Genomic DNA, 13,823 nt, shown 5'->3' with positions numbered 1-13,823 from the left:
AACGCTTACAATCACGAAGGTCTTTATCATCAATCTTGATCCCTTTCTTCACTTCACACTTCTGCAAAGGGATGAGATGTCAATCCTATTTACTAACATTTATAAATTTGAAGACAGAAATTTTCCCATAGGCTAAACTGTCCAGCTCTACAACAGTCCTGAAGGATGTCACACTTGAACCTGGTGAAGACTTGCCATCACTCTGCCCTGATCAACATCAAGTGCCCCCTGCAGGGAGCCATCTGTTTGTTCTTCCTGTGCCCAGGTAACACTTAACACCAGGCCAAATCTACAGTCTTCCCTCCCACTGACAAGTTTCTGTCAATTTCCTATCCTTTCCAATTCCCTTCTTCCCTAGAATGTGGAGACTTGAGTTTCCCAAAGCTGACAGGGAGCTAACGTAAATGTTAAACACTGAAGATACAACCACTACAAAATTCAACATAACTTTTTAAAGAACCGATGGGTAGTGACTTCATAGTCTTAAAGAAACAGAACCAAAGTGTCATAGAGCATGTCTTTTAGAATTTCATAGAAAATGGATATTGAGTTTCAATCAACATTTCCACCTATACTAACTCAAAATTTATGAAGGGAAGTGAATGGTGTTATTGGTATCAACCGTATATTACAACAATCTGGATTCGAGTCTGGCTTTTCTTGACACATTTTGAAAACTATATTCAGCAGCAAATAAGTTGCCTATTCAGATTTTGAAAAACTGAATTTAACTTACAGACCTATTATAAATTCATATGCTAGTAAATCCACATGTTTTATTTCTAACCTTTGAACATAAAGACCTTCAGTTTCCAAAGGACTCGGTAAAAGGATTTGTCACGAAAGCAAAAGACTTTTCTCATGAGGGACAATATTCCCGACTCGGTCGTGTGCAGAACAGGAGGCGCTGGGGGCCAGCTGTCTCATGGCCGCCCTGGAGGCTCAGTCCTGCCGGCATGCGATTGCATCAGTGCTAACATGCGAGGGTCAACATTCCATATGACAAGGATAAAAATGAGCTTGACTTGGGGTACACACACACACACACTTCCATTTATATGTAACATACACACACATATATACATATGCACACACTCACATAAACACACACTCTTCCATTTTTATGTGACATAAATACACACATATACACATATGCACACACTCATAGACACACACATACACTTCCATTTATATGTAACACACATATACACATATGCACACACTCACATAAACACACACACTTCCATTTTTATATGACATATATAAACACACACACACACATGCACACACCCACAGACACACACACCTCTCTCTCTCTGATCATCTACTATGCACGCCCCCTTCATTCTCTCCCATGTTACTAATGTGCTGACCTTGTGACCAACACTTACACGTCCCTCAGTTCTCTAAGGCTCTCCTCTAAGCTGGCCTGCCGCTTTCCGGTAAACCCCAACTGGAAGGACGACCTTTATTACAAGGCACGATGCCTTGAGAATATTTCTCCTGCCTTCTATTTCAGCTGGGCAGCCAGCTGGGTATGCTGAGAATGTCTGCATTTCCTCTTGTCTAGAGTTATTATGTCCCAGTGATAAACCCTTCAGCGGCACAAGTTCCAACAGAATGACGGAAGCACCTTAGTGTCAAGGAAGGGAATGGAGCCGGTACTGTCTGAGTTCTGGGCCTGACTGGGCCACTGCCCAGCTGTGCTGAATCGTGTCACCTGTCGACGCAGGAGAGGGTCTGAACCCCTAGTGTGCAGACAGTGCAGACCCCCACTAACGGGCATGGGGTCCCCCTGAGGCTGAACACCCCCTGGGACTTCTCCCAAACACGGTGCTCCAGGAGGCATGGCTGCCCCGTGACAGCTGGTTTGTAGACTCAAAGTGTGAGGTCCCACGAGTGGTCGCCCGTGCCTCAGCCAGGTCTAATGCACACCGTTTTAGAACTGCCCCCCCACCATGTTGTTGTCAGCCTTGGTCTTAGCTGCCCTGATTATGCCAGAGCAACAGATGCTCGTGAATCCTTCATTTCCCCACACACAGAATGTGGTTCAAGTGAAAGGACAGAGATGACCAAGTCTGCAGAGAAAATGAAGAGATTTCCAGAGAAGTCCAAGCACAAGGAAAACGATTTCTTTGCTAGAGTAAGGCTTCCACTGTTCCAAACTGTTATTTGCAAACTAACACTTCACACCACACTCTAGCGCCTGCTCCACGTTAGTTTTTGTTTTTGTTTAAAAAACATGTATATATGCACGGAGCCAACCTTCTGCTTGTTTTCTGAACTTTCGATGAATCAGCTTAACACTTCCCACTGCGCCAGATCCTCTGCCCACCTGGCTTCAAATCAAATCACGACTTACGTCCAAGCTCTCAAATTCCAAACGCAAAATCACCCAACCCTGTGCTAACAGGAAGGTCTCAGACATAGTCCAGAAAAGAATGAAAACAAAACACCAGTCTGGATGATAGTATTTTCTTATTCAATCATCCACTCGGATGTGCTTAAGAACTGGGTATGTGCTGGAACACGGGGCCAATGTATATACCACCTGCCTTTCACCCCCTTCCTCACCTCAGGCAGGCATCAGTGGTCAAACCCACGCTGGGTCTGCTCTGAACCTGGAAGCAGCTGGGAAAACTTTCACTGCTGTCTGGGTGATTCCCACCAACTGACCGGTATTGGCAGGTGACACAACATCAACTTGCCATTCAGCAATGAGGACGGGACTGAAGGCGAGTGAGATAGATCCTTCTCCCCATCACCTTGGCCCCTACTCCAAACACCCTTCTTCCAAGCTGTTAGGCACCATTTTATCATCTTTAAAACTAAAGGTAGGCAGAAGCCTTTGCCGCCGCAAGGATTTAGGATGATCTGGGTCTCCCCGCCCATTCATCAGGTGAGAACACTGAGGCTAAGAGAGTGTGAGACTGTCCAGCTTCCATGAGTTAGAAAGACAGCTTGCAGGAGTCCAACTCGGATGCTCTTTTCTACTGTATCATGCCATGTGCACCGGAGCTGGCCGTGAAGGTGAGGGAAGAGAAAGCTCCATTTCTTTAGTTTACCTCTGCCCGCTCCATTTCCCAGACAGTGCAGACAGCTCGGGTGTGCAACCTTTCATTTCCCCTTGCCATCTGTCTTTCAAAAATAAATGTGCTCATCATGCTTTTCCGGCCAAACTGGGAGGTGTAAAAAGCTCTTGGGCTTCATATCTGCTAATATGGCAAAATTCTGGACTCCCCTGAGACCTCCTTCTACACTCACACAAAGGTCCCTCAAACCTCCCCCTCTTTACAAGACCTACACTATGTAACGTATTTTTATCCAATGATCTTAAAAACTGGACCTTAGCTCTCTGAGTCTGGAAGAGCTTACAACATTTAACCTCTAAAAATGAGCATATTTGATACAGAAACTACCAGATTAAATTTTGTACATATATATATAAAATCAACACTGTAACTTTAAAAATTTTCTATGCTGAAACGAACACACACAAAGCACTTCCTGGAACCCCCACAAAAGAAAGGTTTATTGTCTTATCCATTTTGATTCAGTTGCTTTAGAACTTGGTCATGTTATTTCCATACATCCTTAAGCACGGCAAACCAGAATTTTCTAAGAGCATCTTGTCATCTCAGAAGCAACTGCCTTGACAGCATCACATCACAAAGAGAGGAGCAAACAAAGCAAGGAAACATTCTTTAAAAGCATCCAAAGGCTTCACCCCAGAAGAATTTAAAACACAGATCGAAAGGTTATTTCCTAACATGACCAGAAATCATGATCATTCCATGATCATTATCAGATATCAGAAACACTGCAGCTCAAAATGATTTTTTTCACGTTTGAAGGTAATTCTGAAAAAGTACACATTTTAAATATTTTTAGATAGAATATGCATAAAAGCATTAAAATGTGATGATTTCATTCTAATTCTAGGAAAGTATTTTTCCTATGCTCACACAACGGTTGGGTAAACACACACAAAAACTACCAGTTGTTTCATCACAAATGAGACCATTAACTAGGCTTTTATAAAGTAATTTCATGTGCCAGGAACATCAACAACATTACTGAATCATATTTAATCCGAGTTCCCAAACACACAAAATACACAATAAAATTGGTTCTATGCAGAACCACTCACAACTTCAATATAAACATGCCCGAGAAATACCACAATTAACAAATTACAAGTTATAAAGATAGCAATCGAGAGATACTAAGTCAATTTATTGAAGGAAATTTAAGCATGCTTACAAAGAAAGAATCAAACCAGAAATCGTCGACCTACTTCTTTTGCCAGTAAACGTGGCTAACAAAGGAACTACACAAAGGCTGTAGGATCCCAGAACCAGCAATGTCAATAAGGTAGCATCGTAGTGCCTCTCTGAGCCGGCCGGTGGGGAGAGTGTAGAATTGATAAATATTTTCGAAGATGCATCCGTTTCTGTACAGCTGCGAAATCCTCCTGGTATAGTCATTTAAAAGGATCACAGCAAGCTCAAGCAAGGAAAACTGCAGCCATGTTCACGCTCCTATTCCTCATGCTTGCTCTTAGTGAATTAGAATGGAGCGGGGGGGGGGGGGGGGGGGGGGAAACTAAGCTCCCAGGCACTACACAGAACAGATTAAACCAGCTAGTGGATCCATCTAAGAAAGAGACTCATTGAACGCTTCATCTGAGACAGGGACACACAGCCAGTAGACAGGCTCTGTGGGTCCACGGGAAGCCCTTTTGTTAAAAGACAAAAAGAAACAGACAAAAGCATTGTGATACCCTCCTTGGGAGTGTCAGGCGCGGTCCTGAGCGGGGCCGTGGCAGCATGGCTGTCGGTGGGGACGCTGGGCAGTGGCTCCACGGACGCGCCTCCTGCCAGGGGCACAAGCGCCAACTCTTCACAACCCTCCAGCCCCCCCGATAGCACCTGGGTGCTTCTGTTCAGGCGGTTTTGTTTTTAATATCTCCTGTTACAAACAGCGAATGCTGCAAATGCAGCAGTGACCTTAAGGGAATACACCTGTCAATGACCTTTTCAAATCAAGAATCAACAGATAAACGCAAACCCTCTGATCTGCCACGACTTCAAACTTCAAGTAGCAAGTGGATAACAGTCCCGTTTCACTGCAGGTAACGTATTCCAGGGTCCCTAAAGTTCCCATATACAGCTATTTACTCTCATAGGAGACAGATCCTGCTGCTAAGTAACCTCCTGGAAATGTGCTCATTCTTTCAGTCATTAATTCCAAGTCTTAGCCATAAACTTTCTCAGTTCTGTCACATGCTGGCTGAGTGCCCTTGGACCAGCGACAACCTCTCTGAGCTGCAATTACCTCGCATGTAAAATCAGGGTAATGGAAGTTATTTGAGAAAAAAAAAATAGAGAAAGTATGTACAGTAACCCTATATAGTGCTCCACACCCAGAAGGTTCAATAACATGACTCCAATCTGACCTTGTCCTCTCACAGAAAGAAGAAACTGATCCCCTCTAAGGCAGAGAGAACTCCCCTCCTCCCCACCACTCCCTTATTCCTTGTTTTATCTGATATTCTAGTTATCCTTGTAAACATCTTCTTTATCCTCAACTATCTTTCACACAGGGACAATTTCTCTGATATTTCATATCCTTCCCAGCATCTACAGTGCTGCCTATATACAGCAGGCACTCCAAAATTCTTCACATTTGTTAATCCATGAGCTACTGCTGAAAGAAATTAAAAAGGAAATGAGCAAATAAACACTAAGACCAAATACATCTTTTGGATGAAAGGGATAACTCAACTTACTATTTAAGAAAATAACTGTTATTTTATACACAGAAAACAAAATTCATACTAATTGAAAATCCCCTAAATATTCTCAGTTTAAATTATTTAAAACTAAGCTTGAAGTTAAAATATTCACTCCTAATACACTGAATCTAGCATCCAAAGTTTAAGATTAGGAAAAACAAACAAATGCTTCTACAAAATGCAGCTGTTTACAAAGCCAATGAAACTGAAGTTATCTATTTTTCTGATTTCCAGTTGGGTTCCAACAATTCCTAGTCACTTTCTTTCCTTAAACCAACCAAAAAAAAACAAAAAACAAAAAACCCACCACCACCAACAATAACCCAGCTTCTTCAAATGGTACACTTTAGAATTAATGAAAAAAAGAAAAAAAACACCCACATGCCTTCAACAGATAAGTATGTCAGTGTTTCCTAGCACATTCATCAAAAGAGAATGTCGCTGAGACAACTTTCTTCTCCTGCCAAACTTTTTTTGAGCAATTCCAAGGGAGAAGTGGGATGTGTATTTTCCCCTAAATCAGAATCAAAAATCCTGATAATTGGTAGCTCATTAGATTTCTCTCACAACTACAGTTTCAACAGGCCCCGAAGTCTGACGCAAGACTGACTTACAGTTATTGCTGTAAGCGCTCAGCTCACTGTGGACGCTGGCGACAGAGGAGGCGCTTTCTGTCCTCCGCAGCGCAGGGTTTTTCACAGATGCTTTGGGTCTAGGAAGCAATCTGGGCAGATTCACACGAGACGGCTGCGCTGTTTTCAAGGATGCAGGTTTTCCTTGGGGGTTGAAAAAAAGACAAACAGTTTCCAGGGCTATTCATTCCAAAAGCTCTAAGCTTGTAAACCTGAGCTCCTACATGAACAAGTGAAAGTGAAGTCATTCAGTCGTGTCCCTGACTCTTTGCGACCCCGTGGATAGTAGCCTGCCAGGCTCCTCCATCCATGCAATTTTCCAGGCAAGAATACTGGAGTGGGTTGCCATTTCCTTCTCCAGGGATGAACAAGTGAGTCAAGATGTAAAGTGAATATTCAGAATTACGCAGGAAGGATTCCTGCAATCCTGCCACCATGAAGGAATTAACTGGGGTCTTCTGGGACATGGGCTTCCCTGGTGGCTCAGATAGTAAAGAATCCACCTGGAACGCAGGAGACTCAGGAGACCTGGGTCCCATCCCTGGGTTGGGAAGATCTCCTGAAGAAGGGAATGGCTACCCACTCCAGTGTTCTTGCCTGGAGAACTCCATAGACAGAGGAGCCTGATGAGCCACAGTAGTCCATGGGCCACAAGGAGTCAGACACGACTGAGTGACTAACATACATGTTTCTGTGACACAGAGTCATTTGAGACAGAAGCTTTTGGCAACGTTGAAATCAAGGGATAAACAAATTGATATGACTTCTCCCAATACTGTTGATTTAAAAGTAAACAAATTAATGTGTTCACACACTAAGCTACGAGATAAAAACTAGGTGAAAACTAAAAAACAACCAAGATAGGAAGGAAGAAGTCCATTTGAGAAAAACAATTCAAAAATACCTAATGCCTAACAGCAGGTGGTGCTATATTATTAGCACTCTTTTTTTCATCTGCCCTTTTCATCCTTGGGCTTCCCTGATAGGTCAATTGGTGAAGAATCCACCTGCAATGCAGGAGACCCAGGTTCGATTCCTGGGTTGAGAAGATCCTCTGGAGAAGGGGTAGGTTACCCACTCCAGTATTCCTGGGCTTCCCTGACTCTGCCCCCAATGCAGGAGACCTGGGTTTGATCCCTGGGTTGGGAAGATCCCCTGGAGAAGGGAAAAGCTACCCACTCCGGTATTCTGGCCTGGAGAATTCCATGGACAATACAGTCTGCGCAGTCACAAAGAGTCAGACACGACTAAGCGACTTTCACTTTCATCTTTACTCTTTATTTGGCAAACTTAAATGGTTCTCACTCAAACTCCAGCTCTTTTTTGTAGCAAGTACATCCGCTTTTCTATAAGATATGTATGGACACTTCCCATTCTGTGGCATCCTTGAAACCACACCATCCTGCTGCTTCCACCTGAACATGGGCATTTCCTAAGTCCACGCCTTGGCTCCAACTTTTTACATATCCGCCTCTCCAGGAGAGTCCATTTTATCTACTTTAGCCACTGCCCTATCTCGATGAACCCCAAATTCTCACCTGCAGCTTTGTCCTCCTGAATCTCATTGCCACTCACATTTTAATTTTCTTGCTGAAAATTGCAACTTGGGCAGTTAGACAATCTCCTACCTACTAACGTTAATCGTAACTTCCTTTCTCCCACCCCCAAAACATTGGAATCACCTTTTTACCTCATCAGATTCTCATATCATCTAACATTAAGTCTCTCAACGCCAGTAGAATCATACAACTGAAGAATGTCAAGAGCTGAAAAAGACCTTAGCTGCAAATTATTGAGTCACATATTACCAATGTCGCCATAACAGAGGAAAGTAGGTTTTCCAAAGAGTAATGCTCACTGCTTTGTCCCAATTATTTCACTTATAAAAATCTCACCTTAACAGAAAAGAAAGCGCTGAAGTACTTGAGGCCTGGCATCTAAAGTTCTCCTGTCCGCAGCCTCAACCCTGGGCTGACCTTGTACATCAACGTGAGCCCTGCTCCAGGTATCCTGGTTTTTCCTCTGATACCAGGATGTGCTATTTCAATCCATCAGGCACATCATTTCTTCTCAAAAAGTTCTCCTCCTCTCTATCCAACCGCTACAAATCCTTACCCACTCCTTTAAATGTTGCCTAAATAACTGTATTAGACTTTAAAGTTCTGTTCTTCCACCCTTTCCAGCTCCACCATGTTGATCTTTTTGAATGTGAAAACTAAGGTCAGGACCCAACCTATAATCTGTGATTCCCCATTATCTACAACCTACAGCAGTGGCGCTAGTGGTAAAGAACCTGCCTGCCAATACAGGAGACATAAGAGACGTGGGTTTGATCCCTGGGTCAGGAAGATCTCCTGGAGAAGGCAATGGCAACTCACCCTAGTATTCTTGCCTGGAGAATCCCACGGACAGAGGAACCTGGCAAGCTATAGTCCATGAGGTCACAAAGAGTTGGACACAAGAGAAGCAACTTAGCACCACCCAGTGTTAGCACCATTATCTGCAGGATGACATTATTTTTAATCCCCTTAATTAATATTTAAATTTAAAGACATAAGAGGCAGTTCTAGGGTGGATTCCTAACCAAGTGCTTCACATGCGCTTACCTCTCTACACACACACCCACAGACACACATCTTTTTATTTTTCCAGGACTTTTTACTCTGTTCTTCTCTTCTGTCCATCCCTGTGAATACAATGAGCTTCTTTCCCTCCAGTCCCCAAACTCTGCCTGAAGTGAAGTGAAGTGGCTCAGTCGTGTCCGACTCTTTGCAACCCCATGGACTGTAGCCTACTACGCTCCTCTGTCCATGGGATTTTCCAGGCAAGAGTACTGGAGTGGGTTGCCATTTCCTTCTCCAGAGGATCTTCCTGACCCAGGGATCGAACCAAGGTCTCCCACACTGTAGGCAGACGCTTTACCATCTAAGTCACTTACAAAGTGAGTTGATGATTCTTTTAAATCCCTGCTGCCCCACCCAGGGGTCTACAGAATCACCTCTCCCTTCATTAAGTTTGGGAATCACCACCTCTTAGTGAAGCCTTTCCTTCTTGGTCATAGGAAACACCATCTTCCAACAACACAAGAGACAACTCTACGCATGGACATCACCAGATGGTCAATGCCAAAATCAGATTGATTATATTCTTTGCAGCCAAAGATGGAGAAGCTCTATACGGTCAGCAAAAACACCACCAGGAACTGACTCTGGCTCAGATCATGAACTCCTTATTGCAAAATTCAGACTTTAATTGAAGAAAGTAGGGAAAACCACTAGACCATTCAGGTATGACTTAAATCCTTTATGATATACAGTGGAAGTGACAAATAGATTCAAGGGACTAGTCCTGATAGATTGCCTGAAGATTTATGGACAGAGGTTCGTGACACAGTATAGGAGACTGCATTCAAAGTCCCCCCAAAAAGAAACACAAAAAGGTAAAATGGTTGTCTGAGGAGGCCTTACAAATAGCTGAGAAAAGAAGAGAAGCAAAAGGCAAATGAGAAAAAGAAAAATCTATCCATTTGAATGCAGAGTTCCAAAGAATAACAAGGAGAGATAAGAAAGCCTTTCTAAGTGATCAATGCAAAGAAACAGAGGAAAACAATAGAATGGGAAAGACTAGAGATCTCTTCAAGAAAATTAGAGATACCAAGGGAACATTTAGTGCAAAGATGGGCACAATAAAAGACAGAAATGGTATGGACCTAATAGAAGCAGATGTTAAGAAGAGATGGCAAGAATAAACAGAAGAACTATACAAAAAAGATCTTCACAACCCAGACAACCATGATGGTGTGATCACTCACCTAGAGCCAGACATCTGGAGTGCGAGGTCAAATATGCCTTAGGAAGAATCACTATGAACAAAGCTAGTGGAGGTGATGGCATTCCAGTTGAGCTATTTCAAATCCTGAAAGATGATGCTGTAAGTGCTGCACTCACTATGGCAGCAAATTTGGAAAACTCAGCAGTGGCCACAGGATGGGAAAAAGTCAGTTTTCATTCCAATCCCAAAGAAGGGCAATGCCAGAGAATGTTCAATCTACTGCACAATTGCACTCATCTCATATGCTAGCAAAGTAATGCTCAAAATTCTCCAAGCTAGGCTCCAATAGTACCCGAACCAAGGAATTTCAGATGTTCAAGCTGGATTTAGAAAAGGAAGAGGAACCAGAGATCAAATTGCCAACATCCGATGGATCATCGAAAAAGCAAGAGAATTCCAGAAAAACATCGACTTCCCTGGTGGCTCAGACAGTAAAGCGTCTGCCTACAATATGGGAGACCCAGGTTTGATCCCTGGGTGGGGAAGAGCCTCTGGAGAAGGAAATGGCAACCCACTCCAGTACTCTTGCCTGGAAAATCCCATGGATGGAGGAGCCTGGTAGGCTACAGTCCATGGGGTCGCAAAGAGTCAGACACGACTGAGCGACTTCACATCACATCATCTGCTTCACTGACTATGCTAAAACATTTGACTATGAATCACAACAAACTGTGGAAAATTCTTAAAGATATGGGAATACCAGGCCACCTTACCTGCCTCCTGAGAAACCTGTATGCAAGTCAAGAAGCAAGAGTTAGAACCGGACATGGAACATGGACTGGTTCCAAATTGGGAAAGGAGTACGTCAAGGCTGTATATTGTCACCATGCTCATTTAACTTATATGCAGAGTATATCATGTGAAATGCTGGGCTGGATGAAGCACAAGCTGGAATAAAGATTGCCAGGAGAAATATCAATAACCTCAGATATGCAGATGATACTACCCTTATGGCAGAAAGTGAAGAGGAACTAAAGAGCCTCTTAATGAAAGTGAAAGAGGAGAGTGAAGAAGTTGGCTTAAAACTCAACATTCAAAAAACAAAGATCATGGCATCCGGTCCCATCACTTCATGGCGAATAGATAGGGAAATAATGGAAACAGAGACAGACTTTATTTTCTTGGGCTGCAAAATCACTGCAGATGGTGACTGCAGCCATGAAATTAAAAGACACTTGCTCCTTGGAAGAAAAGCTATGACCAACCTAGACAACATATTAAAAAGCAGAGACATTATTTTACCAACAAAGGTCTGCCTAGTCAAAGCTATGGTTTTTCCAGTAGTCATGTATGGATATGAGGTATGGAACATAAAGAAAGGTGAGCACCAAAGAATTTATGCCTTTGAATTGTGGTGCTGGAGAAGACTCTTGAGAGTCCCTTGGACTACAAGGAGATCCAACCAGTCAATCCTAAAGGAAATCAGTCCTGAATATTCATTGGAAGGACCGATGCTGATGCTGAAGCTCCAATACTTTGGCCAACTGATGCAAAGAGCTGACTCATAGGAAAAGACCCTGATGCTGGGAAAGACTGAAGGCAGGAGGAGAAGGGGACAAGAGAGGATGAGATGGTCAGATGGCATCACCGACTCGATGGACATGAGTTGGAACAAGGTCCTGGAGTTGGTGATGGACAGGAAAGTAGGTGTGCTTTGGTGAAGTAGGCATCGTCCTGTGTCCTCAGTGCCTGCTGGTCCGCAGTGATGGTGGAACAGGAAAGACAGGCTGGGACCGTAAACTGCCATTAGATGGAAAGGGTGGGGTTGGACGACAGAGAGACTTGTGAAAATGGGAGGGGCCAGTCCATGGGGTCTCAAAGAGTCGGCCACGCCTGAGGGACTGAATCGAACTTCCTTCCTGGACACTCCCATCTGAGGGCAAAGGACCACACCTTCCTACTCAGATCCACACTTCTGTTACAACATCTGTTTCAATGTGCCTCTCAGACTAGTCTCTACGGCCCCTGAGACCAGGAAGAGAACTGAATTCAATTCCACTGAGGACATAGCTTGGAGAAGGCAATGGCACCCCACTCCAGTACTCTTGCCTGGCAAATCCCATGGACGGAGGAGCCAGGAAGGCTGCAGTCCATGGGGTCGCTAGGAGCTGGACACGACTCAGCGACTTCTCTTTCACTTTTCACCTTCATGCATTGGAGAAGGAAATGGCAACCCACTCCAGTGTTCTTGCCTGGAGAATCCCAGGGACGGGGGAGCCTGGTGGGCTGCCATCTATGGGGTCACACAGAGTCAGACATGACTGAAGCGACTTAGCAGCAGCAGCAGCAGAGGACATAGCTAAGCATCTAGCATGGAGTGAGTCTTAATGCTTGCTAAATGAATTAATTTTTCTTTTGAGGCCAAGAGTATGGTGGGAGGAAATAGTTGGGAAAGGACACAGACTGTTGGCTCTCAGATGCATAAGGCCCAAGGATAACATCAGACATGGTGACTAGAGTTGATATATAGTGCTATCACTGTAGCGAAATTGCTATGAGAGTAGAACGTACATGTTCATACACACACGGTAAATACATGAGGGAATGAGGTTTAACTAGATGGTAGCAATCCTTTCACAATGTATATGTACATAAATCAAATATCTTACAAATTATATCTCAATGAAGCCATAAAATTCACATAGAATTTTAATGATAACAGTAATGGAGCTAGTTTAAAAAAAATTTTAGGGGGGAATTCCCTGGCAGATCAGTGGTTAGGACTCCATTCTCTCATTGCCCAGGGGCCTGGGTTCAATCCCTGTTACAGGGAACTAAGATCCCACAAACCACATGTGGCCAAAAATTAAAAAAAAAATTAAAAAAATTTAAAGGCCAAGAGTGAAGGACAAATTTTAATAATCTCTTCTCTCACCATCTACACTGAAGCATTCAGCACGTAATCAATTTTTATCAGCTTAGCTGTCATTCATTAATAGACTCTTCACTCTATCAACTTTTCTTACATTCCTTATAATAATTAGCAGATAATGGATATTCAAGTAGCCATTTGACTGTTTAATATATATTTGGCCACTGATTTTACTTGCTCTCAGGAGGGATAAACAGATTTTACAATATAAATTTACCAAATTGCTGCTCCTTCAGCAAATTCATTCTAATCAGCCGTTATTATTGGAAACAATGAACAAGACTGGGTAAGTGACAGATAAAAATTTCTAGGCCACCATTGCAATTCACTCAAGGGTCAGCATGTCTAGAAAATTAACCTTTTTTTTTTTAGAACAGGTTGTCTCACAGCACTGTTTCTGAAAGCATCAAAGGTTTATAGACACTTCTCCATGTGTCTCAGAATTACTACACACCTGTACCCTCTGATTCCAACACACAGCCTGGCACAGAAGCAAGCTTACCCCCAAAAGCCTGATTCTCATTCCGGAGAACTGGCCCCTCCCATTTTCACAAGTCTCTCTGTCATCCAACCCCACCCTTTCCATCTAATGGCAATTTATGGTTTCAGCCTAAGTCTTCCCCATTCCACCATCACCCCAGACCAGAGGGCACTGAGGACATAGGACGATGCCCACTTCACCAAAGGATTA

General features: G+C 43.3%; 1 protein-coding gene across 8 annotated transcripts in view; it reads right to left on the bottom strand.

The window, feature by feature from the left end:
• Window positions 1-13,823, bottom strand: part of MTUS1 (microtubule associated scaffold protein 1) — a 190,561-nt gene that overhangs the window by 84,648 nt on the left and 92,090 nt on the right. For 6 of the 8 annotated variants that reach the window (XM_069573316.1, XM_069573320.1, XM_069573319.1 and 3 more), the window contains exon 4: window positions 6,412-6,573. The exons of the other annotated variants lie outside the window; for them this stretch is intronic. In XM_069573316.1, coding sequence (XP_069429417.1) covers window positions 6,412-6,573 — 162 coding nt within the window. The remainder of the gene's footprint in view (window positions 1-6,411; window positions 6,574-13,823) is intronic. 8 annotated transcript variants of the gene reach the window in all.

The sequence above is a fragment of the Ovis canadensis genome, chromosome 26 (genome assembly GCF_042477335.2).
Source record: "Ovis canadensis isolate MfBH-ARS-UI-01 breed Bighorn chromosome 26, ARS-UI_OviCan_v2, whole genome shotgun sequence".
In the NCBI taxonomy this organism is placed as follows: domain Eukaryota; kingdom Metazoa; phylum Chordata; class Mammalia; order Artiodactyla; family Bovidae; genus Ovis; species Ovis canadensis.
Note: the sequence above shows the minus strand (reverse complement) of the source record. Positions and strands in the feature narration are given on the sequence as shown.